This window comes from Lithobates pipiens, unplaced genomic scaffold (genome assembly GCF_037356315.1).
Source record: "Lithobates pipiens isolate NorthernLeopardFrog02 unplaced genomic scaffold, aLitPip1_a1.2 Scaffold_3, whole genome shotgun sequence".
NCBI lineage: Eukaryota > Metazoa > Chordata > Amphibia > Anura > Ranidae > Lithobates > Lithobates pipiens.
This window is the reverse complement of record NW_027507790.1, coordinates 133,909,468-133,929,410: the sequence shown is the minus strand read 5'-3', so window position 1 is coordinate 133,929,410 and position 19,943 is coordinate 133,909,468. Positions and strand designations below refer to the sequence as shown.

Here is a 19,943-nt window from a genome sequence, read left to right as displayed (position 1 = left end):
GCCCGTGTGATACAGCGAGTGGCTATAGCTGCCAGCTGTATCACGGGAGCGCGCCCGCAGGTGATCTCACCATGCGAGGGAGCTCGCATGAACGTGAGAAGTACCTGCGGGAAGAAGCAGAGACAGCTGCCGAGGGACCCTAGAAGAGCAGGTTCGGGGCCACTCTGTGCAAAACGAGCTGCACAGTGGAGGCAAGTATAAAATGTTTGTAAAAAAAAAAAAAAAAAAAAAAAAAAAAAAGTACTTTACAATCCCTTTAACTATTGTGTTTTGAGTTTAGTCCAATACACTTCCACCCTTTCCTGTAGCCTGTTCTACAAGCTCACATATGTGCGATATTTCTTTGCAATGCCTGTATGCGGTGGCCGATTGCCGCTACAGTATGCTGTCCTATGCCGATGTTTAAGGTTTAAGGTCAAACTGTGTGTAGAAGGAAGGACAAGCTAATCAGCATTTTTTTCTCCAGGGAGCGGATATTATGTACACTTCTCGATGGACTGATGGCACAAAGAGCGTGCCATGAATCGGGAGAGAGATGTGCATGCGCCGATGTCAATACAAAGAATGGGACGGGTTACAAGGCAACAGAGCAAGTAAGGTGACATCTAATTACAGCAACGAGTAGCGTTTATGTTTATATGTGCAAAATGTAAAGTGAAAGTCCATGCAAAATCTAAAGTTCCAGCATCTAAAGACACCAGGGATCTAACACTAACCTCTCTAGCCCTGTAAAAAAAAAAAAAAAAAAAAAAAAAAAAAAAAAAAAATTGGAGTTACTGGTAACATCTTTTCCAGGAGTCTTTCAGGACAGACACCTATGAGACCTTGGCTCCTCCCTTCTGAGGAAACACCACCCAGCCTAGATTTAAAAAAGGCATGCTTCCCCACCGGCTCCTCAGTTCTTTAAGAGCAACTCCGGCCAGCTGGGGAGACAAGAACACATCATAAATTACTTTTTGATGGTTCCCAAGTCAGGAACCCAAAAGGAAAACAAGGGTGGATATACGGTGCTGTCCTGAAGGTCTCCTGGAAAAGACGTTATCCAGTAAGTAACTCTAATTTTCCCATATCGTCTTTCAGGACAGCCACCTTTGAGAGGATAAGCAAGCGCTTACCCTTAGGGTGGGACTACGGCTTACAGGACTCTGTGTCCAAAGAGCCTGATCCCTTTGCAGACAAGATCAGCCTCTAGTGTCAGGTAAAAGGTGGGAGAGCTGAATCAGGTTGTCGCTGCACAGATCTGACGCTGAGATCTCTCTACATTAAGGCTTGTTCGATTGTTAGGTAATGCCATCTTGCCCAGGTACTGCTAAAGATTTTAACTTTTACTTTAGTGCCTGCAAAACAACAAGGAAGGAAACCCCTTATTGGCACATGAACCGAAGTTCAAAAGGAATATCCCACTAGGGCCTACAAAAAGTAAAGTTTGGTCCTACTTGGGAGACTACAGACCTAAAACTGGTCCAGCTGCCGCAATGCCTCCAAATCTCAGGTAAGTGGAAAAATATAATCTTGAGGGATCCCTCTTAGTAGCCAGATCACCAGGTTCCCAGAGCCCTCAGGACAGAGAACTGTGGTCCCTATCAGAAGAGATTTCATTCTCCTGAGCATAGAATCCAACAATACCCCTCCGTCTCCCACGACTAGCCCTCCGAGTCTGGATCTCTGGGGGAAAAAAAACAAAACACCAGCCTCCTGTGCGACCTTTCTGGGTCCCCATCAGCAAAGCCTGGCCCGCCTTCAGCATCCGCGGCTGGAACTGGAAACCGTGGATCAAGGAGAGGTGCACACACTCCGTCAGAAGTCACCCAATTATTCTAATTTGGAAAAAGGGGCAGCCTAGAATAAGTTTGCAAACCTTGCAGCTGCCGCCTAAAGAGGGGGGTATCGCGGTTCCGCACCAGAGGTTGTATTTTTTGGCATCCCAGCTATAGCACTTAGCGGGATATACAACATCTAGTGGCAGCAACTCTAGTGGTAGGATGATGTTGAGGGGTACTCCGCTTAATACTTTGAGGCCCTAGAGGCAGACTCATTTACCTTGAGATCTCAAACGATAAAATTAATCATGAAAACACGGCAGACATCGAAGGCCATACTGGGATAGCAGGGAATATCAGAATTGGCACCCCTGTGGAACAATAAAAAGCTTCCAGAGTTAAGTAATATAACGAGATCCCAGGAATGGGAGAACCAGGGTATTAACCGAGTAAGTCAACTATACGTGGGCAACACCATGAAAACTTTTAGATTTGAAACAAATTAAATTTATCTAATAATTCCTTCTATAAATATCTCCAAATTAGACATGCTATCCAGACGCTGATCAGATCGCAAACAGTTGAATGGTCCCAGATCTCCACACTGGCACAGATAATGAATCTGGATTCAACTAAAGGGTTGATATCCCGACTATATACTAGATTACAAGCTAGAACTATAGATGGTGCAGGGCCCATCAAAAGTAAGGAGAGATGGGAGGGGGATGTTGGGCCATTGACTTATAGGAGAATGGGATCGGATCCTTACACAAGGGACATTGGTCTCAATCTCCCCTTCACAGAAGGTGTCCCATCTGTTCCTAATCCATAGAATATATCATACTCCCAAAAAAAAATTTTTTCAATTGGGTTGGCGGATGAATGACCAATGTCCCAGATGTGGAGCATCTGGTGATTTTATTCACATGATATGAAAATGCCCAAAATTATTCAGGTACTGGGTAGAGATTATTGAGATTTTAAATAAAATCTTTAACACTGAAAGAGACGACGGTTAAGACCTGCATACTGGGTCTCAGAGGGGAGAAATGCATCTACAGATACCGTCGAAGCAGTGTTAAGATGTCTATTTCAGGCAAGGAAACCGATTGCTTAACACTGGCAAGCACATAATCCCCCATCGGTAGAGAACTGGATCGCGAATTGTTAATTTAACAGTAGGAAACAAACGTGTGTTCTCTATCAGACAAGGTAATCAAAGTAAATTCAAGAAAATGTGGAGGCCTTGGTCAGACAAATTGGGGCTACCCTTATAAGATGGGAGGGATATTGAGCCCCCCCCTCCTCCGATGTTCTATATATTTGCCTTATGGGCCTCATACAATTTTCTCTCTTTACCTTGCTACGTCCCTTTTCGCCCCGCTTGTCCGTCTTAGATATAACATCAATACAGTGGCAATAAAAATGCTTGGTGTCCAATTGTAGCTCAGGTGGTATGGGGATAGAGGGGGTGGTGGGAGGGCAGGGGCAGCGAGTACATCAAGCTGGAAGTAGCAGTGAGTATGGTTTTATATTTTATACCATTGTTCATTATGATATATACTCTGATACTGTTTTCTTACTTGGACAATGTTAATCTTATTCACTAAGAAAAAATTAAAAAATAAAAAAGGTATATGGACATTTTGATCTAGCAAATATATTCATTACATTATGGCCAATTTCAGGACATTTTGTTAGTTTTTACCCTAGGTTGAAATCTTTGCATACTGTGTGGGCTGCATTTGCATGGGCATGGTAGCCCATTCAAATGACTGGGCTGCCATGCCTGCGTTTTTGCAAAAATAAAAAAAAGGCAGCCACAGGAAAAGGGCTTGGTCTTTTTGCACTGCGATTTTACTTGTGTGGGGATGTCATTTACAATGTATTTAGAATAGAGTGTCATTTAGAATAGAGTATCGATGTGGTTCCCGCACCCGAAGAGGTTTGAACATCCGTCATTGTTGATAGGGGATACCTTTTAGTTTTCAAGGATTGCACTTCAAATTACACTTTGTGTGGCCTGAAAAACCAAAACCGTTTTTAAAATCTTAGCAGCACAACAGCTGAATAAATGAAATATTTCTGCCCTTATATTTTACAGAGCAGATGCAGTAACTGTGGGGGAGGCTTAGCAAAGTACGCAACAACTAATTTGGTATGCTTCCAGATATACCAAATTTCTTGTCTCCGCCATCTAGAACTTATGCATCAGTCTGATATAAAACTACATGAATGTTAGACAGACCCAGAAGCCTATAATAATAATAAATAATAAGTAGGGAAATAGTAATGCTTTACCTCCATTCAACTTCTAAATCTTCACTCATACTTGAATCATCTTCTAAATTATTATTGCCGTCTAAAATAAAAAATCCTGGTGGTAAATGAGTGTTTCCAAGTTCATTTTCTTCATCTGTGCTGCTCTCTATGTCCTCGTGATAGTGTAACCAAGGAATTTCACCATCTTCTAAAGAGGTTTGTTCCCTATGGCAGGAGAAAAAAAATTAAAATAATATACTGCACAATGACAAACATTGGATGTAGCCATATACTGTATTTATAAACGCAAAGCAAGACAAAAATATAGAGAGACAGACACCTCCGTCTTAGGCCTCATTTACACTTGTGATTAAGGCCTTCAATTAATTTCTGCAGTTGGAACCACAGATGGCTGTGAACATCTGACTGGGAAGCCTTTACACAGCTATGACTGGCAACTGTCTGCTATGTCCCAACACATTCAGCGGTTACCTGTGGTTAGGAACTGAACAGTCCTAAATATCTGTGTCCAGGACCGATCGCCTGTATCACTGTAGGCGACAGCTGAATTATAGATACACATGAACAGCTGCAGCTCCTGTCAGCCTATAATTGCTTGGTAACAGCAGCCTGGCTGAAACTATTCACAACCAGTGATTCCAGTGGCAGGAATTTTCTGCCAGCCCAAAGTGTAAATCGTGTTTTTTTAAAACAATACTAGAATTATGTATAGTAATAGACCATACATATTAACATTATAAACATAAAAATACTGCATATTGTAAAAAGCGTTTCAACCTTTTAGGATCCAGATAGTTAAATAGTTAATAAGGTTGAATAAAGACCCCAGTCCATCTGGTTCAACCTGTGTGAGTGTTTACAATTGTCCCTATCCCTGTACATTGCACACTCGCAACGATCCCTACCCCCGCATGTCTTTGGAATGTGGGGGGAGGCCGGAGTGCCCAGGGGAGGCCCGTGCGGGCACAGGGAGAACATGCAAACTCTAGGCAGGTAGTGTCGTGGTTGGGATTTGAACCAGCGACCCTTTTTACTGCTAGGAGAGAGTGCTAACCACTACACCACTGTGCCAACCCCCTTCATTGAAACTAGAACTATTGGCAAAACTTATTTTCCCCCCCCCCATTATGGATAGAGTAAGGGAGAGTTAAAACCTCTGTCAGATTTTTTTTCCTGTCATTTGTGTGCAATTGCTGAGATTTTACTTTACTTCCTGTACCAGAACCAAACAGGAAGTGAGAGGAAATAACTGCAAATTAAGGGAATTCTTAGGGGCCCCTTGGTCATCAGAACTATTGTGACCATTGGAAGATTTCCCCACTAATACTTTTCTGAGGACAAGTCAAAATGTTGTATTTTCTTTTACCTTCACTGATAATGTTAAATCGGACAACTAGAGGGTGAATCTCCTGAACAGGAACACAGACAGCATTAAAAACTGACAAGCATTCTAAACCTTCACTATCCCCAAAAAAAAAAAAAAAAAAAAAAAATGTTTTGCCTTTAGTTATATTTTAAAGCGGACCAGGTCCGCTCATCTGATCTCCCCCCCCCCCCCCCCCCCGGTGCCACAATTGGCACCTTTCGGGGGGGGGGGTGGAGATACCTAGATAATCCCCGTATCTGCACCCACTTCTGGGACAAGCTAGCCACAGATGCCCCCGCCCCCCCCGTTGTGTTCTGGAAAACGCACAGTTGTCAGGACACAGCGGGGACCAGTGGGGAGGCGCAACGCGACTCGCGCATGCGCAGTAGGGAACCGGGCAGTGAAGCCGCAATGCTTCACTTCCCGATTCCCTGACAGAGGATGGCGGTGGAGACAGCCGTCATCTGCCGCCGACATCGCTGGACCCTGGGACAGGTAGGTGTCCATTTATTAAAAGTCAGCAGCTGCAATATTTGTAGCTGCTGGCTTTTAATATTTTTTTTTTTTTTTTTAAAAGGTGCAGCTCCTCTTTAAGAGTACTTTTTTCGTGGAGCACTGGATACAATAGCGGGCTGTTTTTGTATTCTCTATGGGCAATACTGCTCCAGCACTAACTAAAAGGATAATTTCTTCACCTTTAGAGGCAGCTATATATATATATATATATATATATATATATATATATATATATATATATATATATATATATATATACACACACACACACACACACACACACACACACATATCTCTCTTCTGCTGTAGACACTGGACTAAAAGTTTAATGATAAAAATGTAAAATAATAAACTGTAGATCCCCATATTTCTCCACGGTCGCGTTCCATATAAAATTTGATACCCTTATAAGTCAAGTATGCAAGAAAAAAAAAAAAAAAAAAAAAAAAAAAAAAAAAAAAAAAAAAAAAAAAAAAGGGTAATATTACATTATACAGGTTTTCATACCCATTTCAAATCTAAAAATAACATTTTACATAATCTTAGAAGGAATTCGGTCCTCGTTCACACTATGGTCCTGCTCCTGATTTTCTCAGCGCGATTCTCATGTGGAAACGTGTGCTGTGCCCTTTGCAATACTGTCACTCCAAGAAAGCACAAGGACCAAAATTTGGACCTGAGCTAGGAGCCATTTTGCATATGCGTTTTACTGCGATTATTGCAGGTTTCATCGCCTGACAATTGTGTCAAAATTTCCCTGCAATTGGAGTGGCATTCAAGATGAATTATTGTATTAACAGGGGCCCTCAGAAGAAAAATGTTATCAATTTTCAAAATACATCTAAAAGAGATCTTTACTTTACTAAAGTAGAGATCTGTTATCTCATAGGAACATCTATAAAATGTTAATAGTGCCCAAGAAAAAATAAAAAACGGCATATAGCTGTGTGTCACTACTGTGCCAATTACTGTTCTACTTTCTGGAGAAAAATATGCGATGCATGCATCTCCCTGGTTCTTCTTCATCCATTCTGTGTTTATTACATTTGATAGTGACCAAACACAGATCTGTAACATAAAATATAACAAGATTATTCCTTTTATTTATTTTTTTACTGGGTTGAATTTATGAATATAGACCTGTACTACCCTTGTATACCGCATTAAGGCTGGGTTCACACTGCTGCGGGGGGAGAACCGGATGTGATTCGCACAGCAAATCACATCCGATCTCCGTAGCGCTGCGAGTTCAGCCATACAGATAGTATGGCTGAACTCGCAGCGGTCCCGCAGCAAACTCGCACGGGACCCTTTTTTGGGTCCGCAACGGAATCGGATCGCATGGGGGTTCACACCATGCGATCCGATTCCTGTGCGAGTCGGCAGATCGCACTGCGATATGCCGACGGATCTGGGGGTGTCATTAACATAACATTGACACCCCCAGCCGTCCGCATAGGGCAGTGTGAACTGCTGGCGGGAGGTATGCGATGCGGGAAAACGCCGCGGATTCGCGGCGTTCCCGCATCGCAGCAATGTGAACCTAGCCTAAAGCGGAATTCCGAGAGAGAGAGAGAGAGAGAGAGAGAGAGAGAGAGAGAGAGAGAGAGAGAGAGAGAGAGAGAGAGAGAGAGAGAGAGAGAGAGAGAGAGAGAGAGAGAGAGAGAGAGAGAGAGAGAGAGAGAGAGAGAGAGAGAGAGAGAGAGAGAGAGAGAGAGAGAGAGAGAGAGAGAGAGAGAGAGAGAGAGAGAGAGAGAGAGAGAGAGAGAGAGAGAGAGAGAGAGAGAGAGAGAGAAATAATGTAGCTGCTGACGCAACCACTTAAGCCCCGGACCAATTTGCAGCCAAAAGAAGCAGGTCCTTTTTTGCGATTCGGCACTGCGTTGATTTAACTGACAATTGCGCGGTCGTGCGACATGGCTCCCAAATACAAAAATGTTTTCCCCCCACAAATAGAGCTATCTTTTGGTGGCATTTGATCACCTCTGGTTTTTATTTTTTGTGCTATAAACAAAAATAGAGCAACAATTTTGAAAGAAAAAATTCAAATATCTTTTACTTTTTGCTATAATAAATATTCCCCCCCCCAAATTTATATATATATATATATATATATATATATATATATATATATATATATATATATATATATATATATATATATATATATACACACACACACACACACACACACACACACATATACAGTGGTGTGAAAAAGTGTTTGCCCCCTTCCTCATTTCCTGTTCCTTTGCATGTTTGTCACACTTAAGTGTTTCGGAACATCAAACCAATTTAAACAATAGTCAAGGACAACACAAGTAAACAGAAAATGCAATTTGTAAATGAAGGTGTTTATTATTAAAGGTGAAAAAAAATCCAAACCATCATGGCCCTGTGTGAAAAAGTGATTGCCCCCTAAACCTAATAACTAGTTGGGCCACCCTTAGCAGCAACAACTGCAACCAAGCGTTTGCGATAACGTGCAATGAGGCTTTTACAGCGTCCTGGAGGAGTTTTGGCCCACTCATCTTTGCAGAATTGTCCTAATTCAGTTACATTAGAGGGTTTTCGAGCATGAACGGCCTTTTTAAGGTCATACCACAACATCTCAATAGGATTCAGGTCAGGACTTTGGCTAGGCCACTCCAAAGTCTTCATTTTGTTTTTCTTCAGCCATTCGGTGGTGGACTTGCTGGTGTGTTTAGGATCATTGTCCTGCTGCAGAACCCAAGTTCGTTTCAGCTTGAGTACACGAACAGATTGTCGGACATTCTCCTTCAGGATCTCTTGGTAGACAGCAGAATTCATAGTTCCTTTTATCACGGCAAGTCTTCCAGGTCCTAAAGCAGCAAAACAGCCCCAGACCAGCACACTACCACCACCATATTTTACTGTTGGTATAATGTTCTTTTTCTGAAGTGCAGTGTTCCTTCTACGCCAGATATACTTGGACACACACCTTCCAAAGAGTTCCACTTTTGTCTCATCGGTCCACATCGGTCCACATGTTGTCCCAAAAGTCTTGGGGGATCATCAAGATGTGTTGTGGAGAAATTGAGACGAGCTTTGATGTTCTTTTTGCTCAGCAGTGGTTTTCTCCTTGGAACTCTGCCATGCAGGCCATTTTTGCCCAGTCTTTTCCTGATGGTGGAGGCATGAACGCTGACCTTAACTGAGGCAAGTGAGGCCTGCAGTTCCTTGGACGTTGTTGTGGGGTCTTTTGTGACCTCTTGGATGAGTCGTCGCTGCGCTCTTGGGGTAATTTTGGGCGGCCGGCCACTCCTGGGAAGGTTCACCACTGTTCCATGTCTTCGCCATTTGTGGATAATGGCTCTCACTGTGGTTCGCTGGATTCCCAAGCTTTGGAAATGGCTTTATAACCCTTTCCAGACTGATAGATCTCAATTACTTTCTTTCTCAATTGTTCCTGAATTTCTTTGGGTCTCGGCATGATGTGTAGCTTTTAAGGATCTTCTGGTGGACCTTACTGTGTCAAGCAGCTCCTATTTAAGTGATGCCTTGATTGTGAACAGGTGTGGCAATAATCAGGCCTGGGTGTGGCTAGAGAAATTGAACTCAGGTGTGGACAACCACAGTTATAGTATGTTTTAACAAGGGGGGCAATCACTTTTTCACACAGGGCCATGATGGTTTGGTTTTTATTTCACCTTTAATAATAAACACCTTCATTTACAAATTGCATTTTGTGTTTACTTGTGTTGTCCTTGACTATTGTTTAAATTAGTTTGATGTTCCGAAACACTTAAGTGTGACAAACATGCAAAGGAACAGGAAATGAGGAAGGGGGCAAACACTTTTTCACACCACTGTATATATAGCTCAGTTTAGGCCGATACGTATTCTTCTACATTTTTTTTTAACCAAAAATAAATCGCGATTATCGATTGTTTGCGCAAAAGTAGCATTTACAAAATAGGGGTAGTTTTATAGCATTTTTTGTATTTTTTTTTTTTTACACTAGTAATGGCGGTGATCAGCAATTTTTACTGTGACTGCGACATTATGGCGGACACAGACATTTTTGACACATTTTTGGGACCATTGTCGTTTATACAGCAATCAGTGTTTTTTAAATGAACGGATTCCTGTGTAAATTACATTGGCAGTGAAGGAGTTAACCACTAGGGGGTGCGGAGTGGCTATGTGTAACATTGTGTGTTTTTTTTTTTATTGTAAGGGGGTGTGGCCTGGCATGTGACGTCACTGATCGTCTGTTCCCTGTTATAGAGAAAAACTCGGTGACAGCCACAGTAGGAAGCACAAGGAGAGGTTTGTTTACACTTACCTCTCCTCGTTCTTCAGCTCTGTGACCCAATCGTGGGACACCAACGGCAATCGGGTCTGTGGGTCCCACGGCCACGGAGTTCAGGGCCTACTTTCCATGCATTTTTGATGCAGAAAAAAAAAAAAAAAAAAAAAGGAAGAACAGGCTGCATGTTGTGTGAACTGGCCCTCAAGGTGAAATACATTTAGCACACTTAATCTCTTCATACAGCTGAAGTCTTCCAGGCCCTTATTAAAGTCCAGCTCCAGACAAAGCTAGTTTTAAGTTAATGTTCACAAATAAAACCCCCTTTTTTTTAACCACTTACTTTACTGACTTCCTGCTGCATCGGATTGGCGTCTACGAATGGTACCAATTTTGATGTGGTTCCTCCACCCCCTCCCTTGGCTGTGCCATTCGTAAAGCACAGCGATGACATTGTGGCTATGCTTTGTGAAAGGCACAACAGAGGGAAGAAGTGGAGGCACAAGGCTGGAAGTAGCTTTTTAAAAAGGTAAAATCCTGCATTATAGGGGACTATAAAGGACTAGCTCACATAAAGACGTTTGCAAAAAAAATAAAATAAAAAATAAAAAGATTCCTCAATATATTAAACAGGAAGTCTTCCATGCTGTAAAATTTTGCTTACTTTTCAAGCTGCTTTTTCCATCAAGCTCCCCTCTCTGTCCTGCCTAGATGGCAGAATGCGCTGACTGTAGGCTTTATATAGCGCCAATAGTTTGCGCAGCACTTCACAACACGAGGGCAGACAGTACAGTTACAATACAAGAGGAATCAGAGGGCCGTTCTGGTTAGAGCTTACATAACTTTATGTCACCATCTATATTGCATCCTGGTGGTGAGCATCACGGTTTCTCTTTATTTTCACTTGTGAAATGTCAATAGACAGTTAATGAAGAAAATATACTGCGGTACCTGCTGGAATGTAGTTGCCCTTCTCTGTACTCTGGTTTCATTCTGTTTTTTTGTTTTGTGTGAACTGGTGCCCAAAACTGAATTGCATATTCAAGATGAAATTTTATCAAGGCTTTGTATAAAGGGCAACATTACATCCCTTGAGTATTTGTTTTCAGCAGTAGGCACAAGGAGGCTTTTTTTTTTTTTTTTATTTGATGTAAAAATTTGTCTGAAAATAAGCTTGATTCTTAACTCATTTGTGGAGTGATGGAACAATGAATCGCATGTGTACTACTGTTCCTCAGGAAATACCTGCCTGCCAATGATTGTTGCCCGTTAAGAATATAAGTCAAAAGTCTACTGTGCCACAGTATGGTTTAAAGTGGAAAGTGAAGATTTAGGAGATTATTTTGAAACGAAGAAATAATCTGTAAATTAGCCCTGAAATGTTCACAGAGCGTTGCTGATTGCAATTGGGAGACACTGCAGTGCAGAATCACATCAATGCAATAAGAGTGCAGCTACTACAGGAACATTCAAGAATAAAAAATAAATCACTTTCAGTAGAGCTACTAAGCAGTCAAACCCACCTAGATAAGTCAAGTCATTAACTTTCTTTACAACAATAATAAAAGGCAAACATAATCAATCACATTACTCATACAGGAAATCTCAATAAAAAGCACATTTCCAAATGCTTCACTTTTAAAATGCAGTCATTTTAATAGATTATACTTCCATTTCCTCCTCGTTTTAAATTTAAATGTTTCCTAGTTTGGGAGGGGGAAATATTACCCCACTCAGATATAAAAGAGGCATTCTGTTTAAAAGCTCTGGCCATCTCACCAACCCTCCAAATAAATTATACATACACACAGCTGTTAGATATACCCAGAAATGTATGAGGTCACATGCACATTGACTTTTCTGTAAGTCACTGCATAAAATGAACATTGACCCTGCAGAGTTTGGCAAAAGAAAATGATGCCCTTCTTTTCTTCCAGAAATCTTAGTGTTCCTTCTCAGCAGGACAAAATATCCCCTCACTAGACGCTGGGATGATAGGAGGTGTACTCATCTTCGTTTTATTTCCTCTCTGCCTCAATCTTTTTTCTCCTCTCAAGCAGGCTCACAATGATAACTTCAATTGCACATCTCTATCTTTGTGATGACAAAACTACCCACAAAGAGCAAATGCCTGGGGTAAAACATTCAGCAAGGAATTTAGTACTGTGGGAGGGGGGGGGTCTGAAAACGCTGGTGCACCTGGACGCCCGTAATCACATTTACGAGAAACAATTAACTGCAGGAACCATTTCAACTTTTTAAAGTGCAGATGACTGGCATTTAGCTGCTGTCAGATACAAACATCCGTGTGAATGTAGCCCAAGAAACAGGCTTGTATAGGTATGTATTCATGCTGGTGAAGGCATAGGTCTACAGACACATCAGCTGGGGTGCATTTGCAAGGGCACAGCAGCCCCATCATTTGAATAGGCTGTACCCATTAAAAAAAAAAAAAAAAAAAAAAAAAAAAAAAAAAACACACACAGCCGCACAGAACCTAAACGTGTGCCATGTTTGCCAATGCGTGGGGGTGCCATTAAGAATTATTGGAACGCTGCATGTCTGCAATAAAGTGCTGCGTTTTTAGTTTAAATACAAAAAAAAAAAAAAACGCACACCACATATCACTATAAGTGACAAATACTAGAAGATGACCAAATAATATAGCTGCAATTGTGTATGAACTGATATCACAAAAAAATAAAAAAATAAAGTGTTTATATTTAGAATGTATAATGCGCCAATATTAACCTCCCACTATAACACGGTGTAACCTCCTAATGGTGAATCATGTGTAAAATAAGCAAATGGAGCCCAATATAAATAACATAACATCCTTTACCATAACAAAATCCTAATATGAAATATTAATGTGATGATAAATTATTAAAAACACAAAAAAAAAAAGGAAAATTAGATATAATATGTGATGAACTACAGTGCACAAATATCTCAATAGGACAGAATACCGCTGTGTAGAAGTGTAAGGTCTTTAGTGATTGATGAGTTTAGACAGGTTTCAATGAGTAACCCCAATGATAGAAATGCCTTGCTCATATATTCAGCTGCTCTTTAGCATGAACACTGAAGAAATCAGTTGTTTGGATGCTCTTTAGCATGTACTGGCTTCTAGCTTTTAAAGAACTTCCACAGTATGAAACAAAAGAAAACGACCATTGTGCAGATAGTTTACAGGGAATATTCAATATACTAAGAGTAAACTTCACACACTTTCCAGCAGAATGAATCACATATGGCAAGGTCAGTTGCCAACAGCTGGGATCTCCTTACACACCAACAGTGCACACAGCACTGCTCGTCACTGGCTCCTCACGGCTGGTTTCATCACTAGACACGTGGGCTTTTTCCCTTGCAGCACGCTGTGAGCCAGGGGATAGAGCAGCTGCGAGGATACTGCCAGTTGCGGTTGTCGCCCGGCTTTTCAGAGGAAGCGTTATTGCCAGGTCGTTGGCAAGAGGCCCTTGCAGTCATCATCTGTGGCTGTCACCAATTGCAGTGTTACAAAATGATTTGATTTTGTGTTGCAGTTTGGGCACTAGACCTCAAAAAAGGTTCGCCATCACTGTCATCTTCTCCTGAGGATTCAATTTTGTTTTCTTTTTACAGGTTGGGGAGTATTCACTTTTTATCTTTTTGTAATTAAGCTTAGTTGAAACCTACGACACCAAAGTTTGCGTTGATGAAGGCTCTATAGCTGAAACGTGTCAGGATTTACCCTCTATGTAGCAAATAAAGTACTTTTAAGAGCATGTTGAGTCGGCAGCCTGTCTGATTATTGCTACTACTTCAGAGTACTACTTCAGACTATTTCCCCCTTCCAAGCTAGTGAATAGCTGAATTGCACAGCAATTGTTGGGGTATTCCAGTGGATGAAAAGTAAAAGTTCCATACCATTTTTGCTTCATATCCCATTTGTATGCACTGAACAGGAAAAAATAGTTTTTTTTTCTTTTTTGCTTTTTTTTTTTTTAACCACTTTCAGACCGGACCAATTTGCTGGTCAAAGACCAGACCACTTTTTGCGATTTGGCACTGCGTCGCTTTAACTGACAATTGCGCGGTCGTGCGACGTGGCTCCCAAACAAAATTTACGTCCCTTTTTCCCCACAAATAGCGCTTTCTTTTGGTGGTATTTGATCACCCCTGCGGTTTTTATTTTTTGCGCTATAAACAAGAATAGAGCGACAATTTTGAAAAAAAACGCATTATTTTTTACTTTTTGTTATAATAAATATCCCCCAAAAATATATATAAAAAAAAAAAAAAAGTCAGTTTAGGCCGATACGTATTCTTCTACATATTTTTGGAAAAATAAAAAATAAAAAAATCGCAATAAGCGATTATTGATTGGTTTGCGCAAAAGTTATAGCATTTACAAAATAGGGATAGTTTTATAGCATTTTTATTAATAATTTTTTTATTATTTTTTTTTTACTAGTAATGGCGGCGATCAGCGATTTTTATTGTGACTGCGACATTGTGGGGGACCCATCAGACATTTTTGACACATTTTTGGGACCATTGTCATTTATACAGTAATCACTGCTATATAAATGCAGTGATTCCTGTGTAAATGACACTGGCAGTGAAGGGATTAACCAGTGGGTGGCAGTGTAGGGGTTAAGTGTTCCTAGGGGTGTGTTACTAACTGTAGGGGGGTTGGGCTTTCATTTAGTGAACACTGATCTCTGCTCCAATCACATGGAGCAGAGATCAGCGTCACTAGTTGCTAGGCAGAATGGAGAAATGCTGTTTACTTAGCATTTCCTCCATTCGGCCGCTCCGTGAGACGATCGCGGGGATGCCCACGGCGATCGAGTCCGCGGGTCCCGCGACCGGACTCACGGGGGTCCCGAACCAGCACGGGAGCGCTCCCGATGGCAGGGCGGCATTGAATATTGGACGTACCTGTACGCCAATATGCCTGCCCGTGCCATTCTGTCGACATACATCGTCGTGCGCTGGTCGGGAAGTGGTTAAATAAAAACACCATGCACAAACCATACCCACTTAATAGGATAAAAAAAAAAAAAAAAAAACACTTGAACGATACAATCAGTATTATTATTAAATATCTGCATAAATAGCAGAAAAAAAAAAAAAAAACAAACACTTACTCAACCTGGAAGCAAAAGTCAGAATTCTCCTCTTCCAAGCTGCTGCTATTACTCTGTACATCATGCTCTTCTTTTCCAGGCAAAGTCTCCCAGCTTTCATCACTAGAGGAATGATCTTTATCAGCAGAGAAATATGAGGGTAAACAGGTAGACCATTCCCCATCACTGCACTCAGAGCTGCAAAAAGGCATTACAAAAAAATAAAAAAAGTAAATACAAAAAAAGTAAATACAAAAAAAATTATATATATATACACACACACACACACACACACACACACAAACCTGAAAGATGCACTCTGGAACCTTATCACAGCATGTTTTGCAAAAGATAGGGATCGGCAAAGAAAAAGAAAAAATCCCCATTAGTACACCCCCCTAGCCCCTACATAAAACACTAAAAACAGTAATTACATTTGTGAAATTCCTTACCACTGAAGAGAAAAGTCTAATTGAATTTGCAGAAAGTCCTCTCTCTAAAAAAAAAAAAAATGCAGCATCTATTCTGCCAAGGAGGAGCTGTTAGAAGAACAGTGATCATATCTCCTCTCTCTACACTATAATCAAACTACACTTCCCATCATGCTTTCGGAATTGCAGTGAATGTAGGAGGGTACACAAGGCCTGTACATTTACATGAACAAACACACTTTAAAATAAATCACAGCCCTCATTCTGCAGCCAGCCACACTACTCAGTAACACACAGCAGGATAGGTAGATTACAGCCTTATAAAATGCAAAGCATGTTTGTCCTCCCCCCTCCAGCCACAACAGGAGATAAACATATTGCTCTTATTTTCTTTATGTAATCATTACCGAACTGTAGATACATGCCCAGAATTACACACACTGTACTCTGCTGTAATTCAGTTCCTCCTCCTCCTGCTGTAGCTTTGAGATCTTTCCAAAAGCAATCAGTGCTTGTATGCTGTATGTGAGCATATCTCTAGACGCAACACAGAAAGACAGCCACCTTGCGGCCGTCATATTACTATACGTGGCATGGGAAGTGGTTCAACTCTCTTCCGCAGAAAAGTTTTATGTCTACTGTGGAGTCACCAGTATAGTATTTGTAAACTAAAATCTTATCCCCTCTCAAGCATCTCTTTTCCAGAGAGAAATAGTTCAGTACTCGCAACCTTTCATAACCAATATCCTCCAGACCCTTTATTAGCTTTGTTGGCCTTCTCTGTACTCGCTCCATTTCCAGTACATCCTTCCTGAGGACTGGTGCCCAGAACTGGACAGCATACTCCAGGAGAGGCTGGACCAGAGTCTTGTAGAGCGGGAGAATTTTATCTCTGGAATTAATCCCCTTTTTAATGGATGCCAATATTCAGTTTGCTTTGTTAGCAGCAGCTTGGCATTGCATTCCATTGTTGAGCCTACCATCTACTAGGACCCTCAGCACCTTTTCCATCCTAGATTCCCCCAGAGGTACTCCCCCCAGTGTATAGATTGCGTTAATTTTTTTGCCACCCAAATGCATTATTTTAAATTTTTCCACATTAAACCTCATTTGCCATGTAGTTGCCCAACCCATTAATTTTGTTCAGATCTTCTTGCAAGGTTTCCACATCCCGTGGAGAAGTTATTGCCCTGCTTAGCTTAGTATCGTCTGCAAATAGAGATTGAACTGTTTATCCCATCCTCCAGGTCGTTTAGGAACAAATTAAATAGGATTGGTCCCAGCACAGAACCCTGGGGGACACCACTACCCACCCCTGACCATTCCGAGTACTCCCCATTTATCACCACCCTCTGAACTCGCTCTTGTAGCCAGTTCTCAAACCACGTACTCAATGGTCCATTCCAACGGACCTTACTTTGTACAGTAAACATTTATGGGGAACTGTGTCAAATGCTTTTGCAAAATCCAGATACACCACATCTACGGGCCTTCCTTTATCTAGATGGCAACTCACCTGCTAATAGAAGGTTAATAGATTGGTTTGGCAAGAATAATTCTTCATGAATCCATGCTGGACTACTGCTAATGATACGTTATTACTAAAATCTTGTAGATAGTCCTTATCCCCTCCAGGAGCTTGCATAGTATTGATGTTGGGCCAACTGGTCTAATTTCCAGGGATGCATTTTGGCCCTTTTTAAAAAATTGGTGCTACATTGGCTTTTCTGCAATCAGCTGGTACCATTCCCGTTAGTAGACTGCCAGTAAAAAATTTGGAACAATTGTCTGGCAATTACTTCGAGTTCCCTAAAGACCTTCGAGTGCAAGCCATCTGGCCCCGTTGACTTATTGATATTAAGTTTTCCAAGTCTATCTCAAATTATGTCCTCTGTTAGCCATGAGGGTGCTTCCTGTGGTATGCCATGAGGATAAACACTGCAGTTATAGTTACACACACCCCCGCCCCCCCCCCCCCCCACAGATCTTTTGTAGCCAGATTTCTTTCCTCATTCTTTATGGGGCAAATATGGCCTGTCCTCCCTTTTTTACCGTTTACATAAAGAATTTCTTGGGATTTTTATTTATTTTTAATTTTTTTTATGCTTTTCTCTGCCATGTGTCTTGTGTTACATCTTAGCCACCCTAATTGCAACCTTACATTTCTTGTTGCATTCCTTGTAAAGTCTGATATAAGTCTCGTCTTGTATCTTCTAGCAAGGTTCGTCGTTTAGGGAAGTTGGCTCTTTTGAAATTCAGTGTCTTTGTATTCCCCTTATGTTTCCTATTTGTGTGATTTATACTGAAGCTTTGTGACAGATTGCCCTCTCTGTCCTAAGAATTGAGTCCCCTACCACCAGAATCTTTCCTTTGCCTTCGCTCGCCACCGATCAACCCACGATAACATTATTTTGTAAAAGTAACATAAAAAGGTTCTATCACTAACCCCTCTTTTTAAAAATGCCAGTTGCCTGGCTGTCAAGCTGGCCTTGTGCTTCAATACTTTCACTCATTGATCCACAGCAACTTTGGGCTATTCTCTTACTTGAGCTGCATACTTGTTCTTGGTTAGAAATTTTTGTTCACCTTTGGAACAGGTTACAACAGGGGTAGGCAACCCCCAGCACTGGTGCCACAAGCGCCAGGACAGGTAGATGTGTCTCAGGTCTACTTCCTTGCACCACTCATTTTTTGCATATCATAGATAAGAGGATACAGCAGTGGAGCAGATGAGATTACAGGAGGTGCGGCAGATGTGCAGGGGGGTTAGCGGTGGGACAGAAGAGAGGTTAAAGTGATGGGGGCAAATGAGCCGGGGGGGGGGGGGGGGGGGGGGGGGGGTTCAGTGATGGGCCAGATAAGAAAGGGGATACACTGGTGGGGCAGAAAAGCAGAGGGGTACAGAGATGGGGGGGGGGGGGTACAGTGGCACGGCAGAGGAGAAAGGAGGTACGTTGGTGGAAAAGATGAGCAGGGTTACAGAGGTGGGACAGAAGCACGGGGGGGGGTACAGGGATCTGAGGTGTGAAGGTGCAAAAATTGAGGCCAATTTGAGGACTGAAGGTACAGGAATTGGGGCGGATTTAAGGCATGAGTGTGCAGGATGTTACCATTAGGCCCCTTTCACACTAACGTCCCGTTCAGGCCCGCCTGTCAGTTTTTCAGGCGGACCTGAACGGGTGCTCCATAGAGCTCTATGGAGCGTCGGATGTCAGCGGTGACATGTCCGCTGACATCCGACCCGCTCCGATCCGAAAAAGTGTGACGGAGGAAAAAGCTATTTTTCCATCCGTCTGCGGATCGGATCGGATGACGACGGGCACTGCGGTCCGTCGTCATCCGATCTCCCATAGGGGAGAGCGGCGCTGTGACAGGTCCGTCCTGCACAGTGTGCGGAGACAGACCTGTCATCTCCCTGCTCAGCGGGGATCGGCGGAGTGATCCCCGCTGAGCAAACGGACATCCACGGGGCGGATCAGAACTGATCCGCCCCGTGTGAAAGGACCCTTAGTCTAGTTTACAGCATTTACCTTATAAAAAAGGGAAGAAGAAGGTTGCCCTGGGTTATAATGTAATCATATTATTCCTGTATTTTAGATGGAATATGTTCCAAAACCCCCCCCCCCCCCCCCCCTGTGGCAGCAGGTGAGAGTTCCTAAACCCGTAGCCACATTTCAAAATTGCCACAGCTTTATGAGCGGAGCAGCTGCGTCATTCATTCACAGGGATTTGTGAATGAACAAACTGCAAGTCCCCTTTGCCACTGTGGCACAGAGCTTGTAGTTCTTAAATGGACTGCAAGAACATTGATTCCTTCCTGAATAAATGACCAGCTCCATTTATTCTATGGCTGACAAGACTGCAGGTGAGCACTGGATAGATACTGGCAACCAAAGAAGTACTGTTCTATTCATTTTATGGCCACCAACGTCCTTAATTGCATCAACTTAGGCTGTGTCTAATTGTTAGATTCAGACATCTTTAGTTACCATCAATAAAGTTGCATTTTTTGCCACTATGATGGAAACCCCGGTTTAGTAAATAACTATCAAATATTGCACTCTGTTAACGTAGTTAAAAGTTAAAGTGGTGGTAAAGGCTTTCTACAAACAAACACACATGCACACACACAAAACACACACCCCCCTCATACTTACCCGAGCCCATCTCTATCCAGCACGAGACTCTTTCACTGGC

The 19,943-nt window shown here is 42.0% G+C and overlaps 1 protein-coding gene across 4 annotated transcripts in view; it reads right to left on the bottom strand.

Annotated features, from left to right (window-relative positions):
• PJA2 (praja ring finger ubiquitin ligase 2) overlaps positions 1–19,943 on the bottom strand; it is a 76,087-nt gene that overhangs the window by 14,776 nt on the left and 41,368 nt on the right. For 3 of the 4 annotated variants that reach the window (XM_077462303.1, XM_077462302.1, XM_077462306.1), the window contains 2 exons: positions 15,337–15,513; positions 4,062–4,247 (listed from right to left, as the gene is read on the bottom strand). In XM_077462303.1, the coding sequence (XP_077318429.1) occupies positions 4,062–4,247; positions 15,337–15,513 (363 nt within the window). The remainder of the gene's footprint in view (positions 1–4,061; positions 4,248–15,336; positions 15,514–19,943) is intronic. The other variant, XM_077462305.1, reaches the window with a different exon arrangement.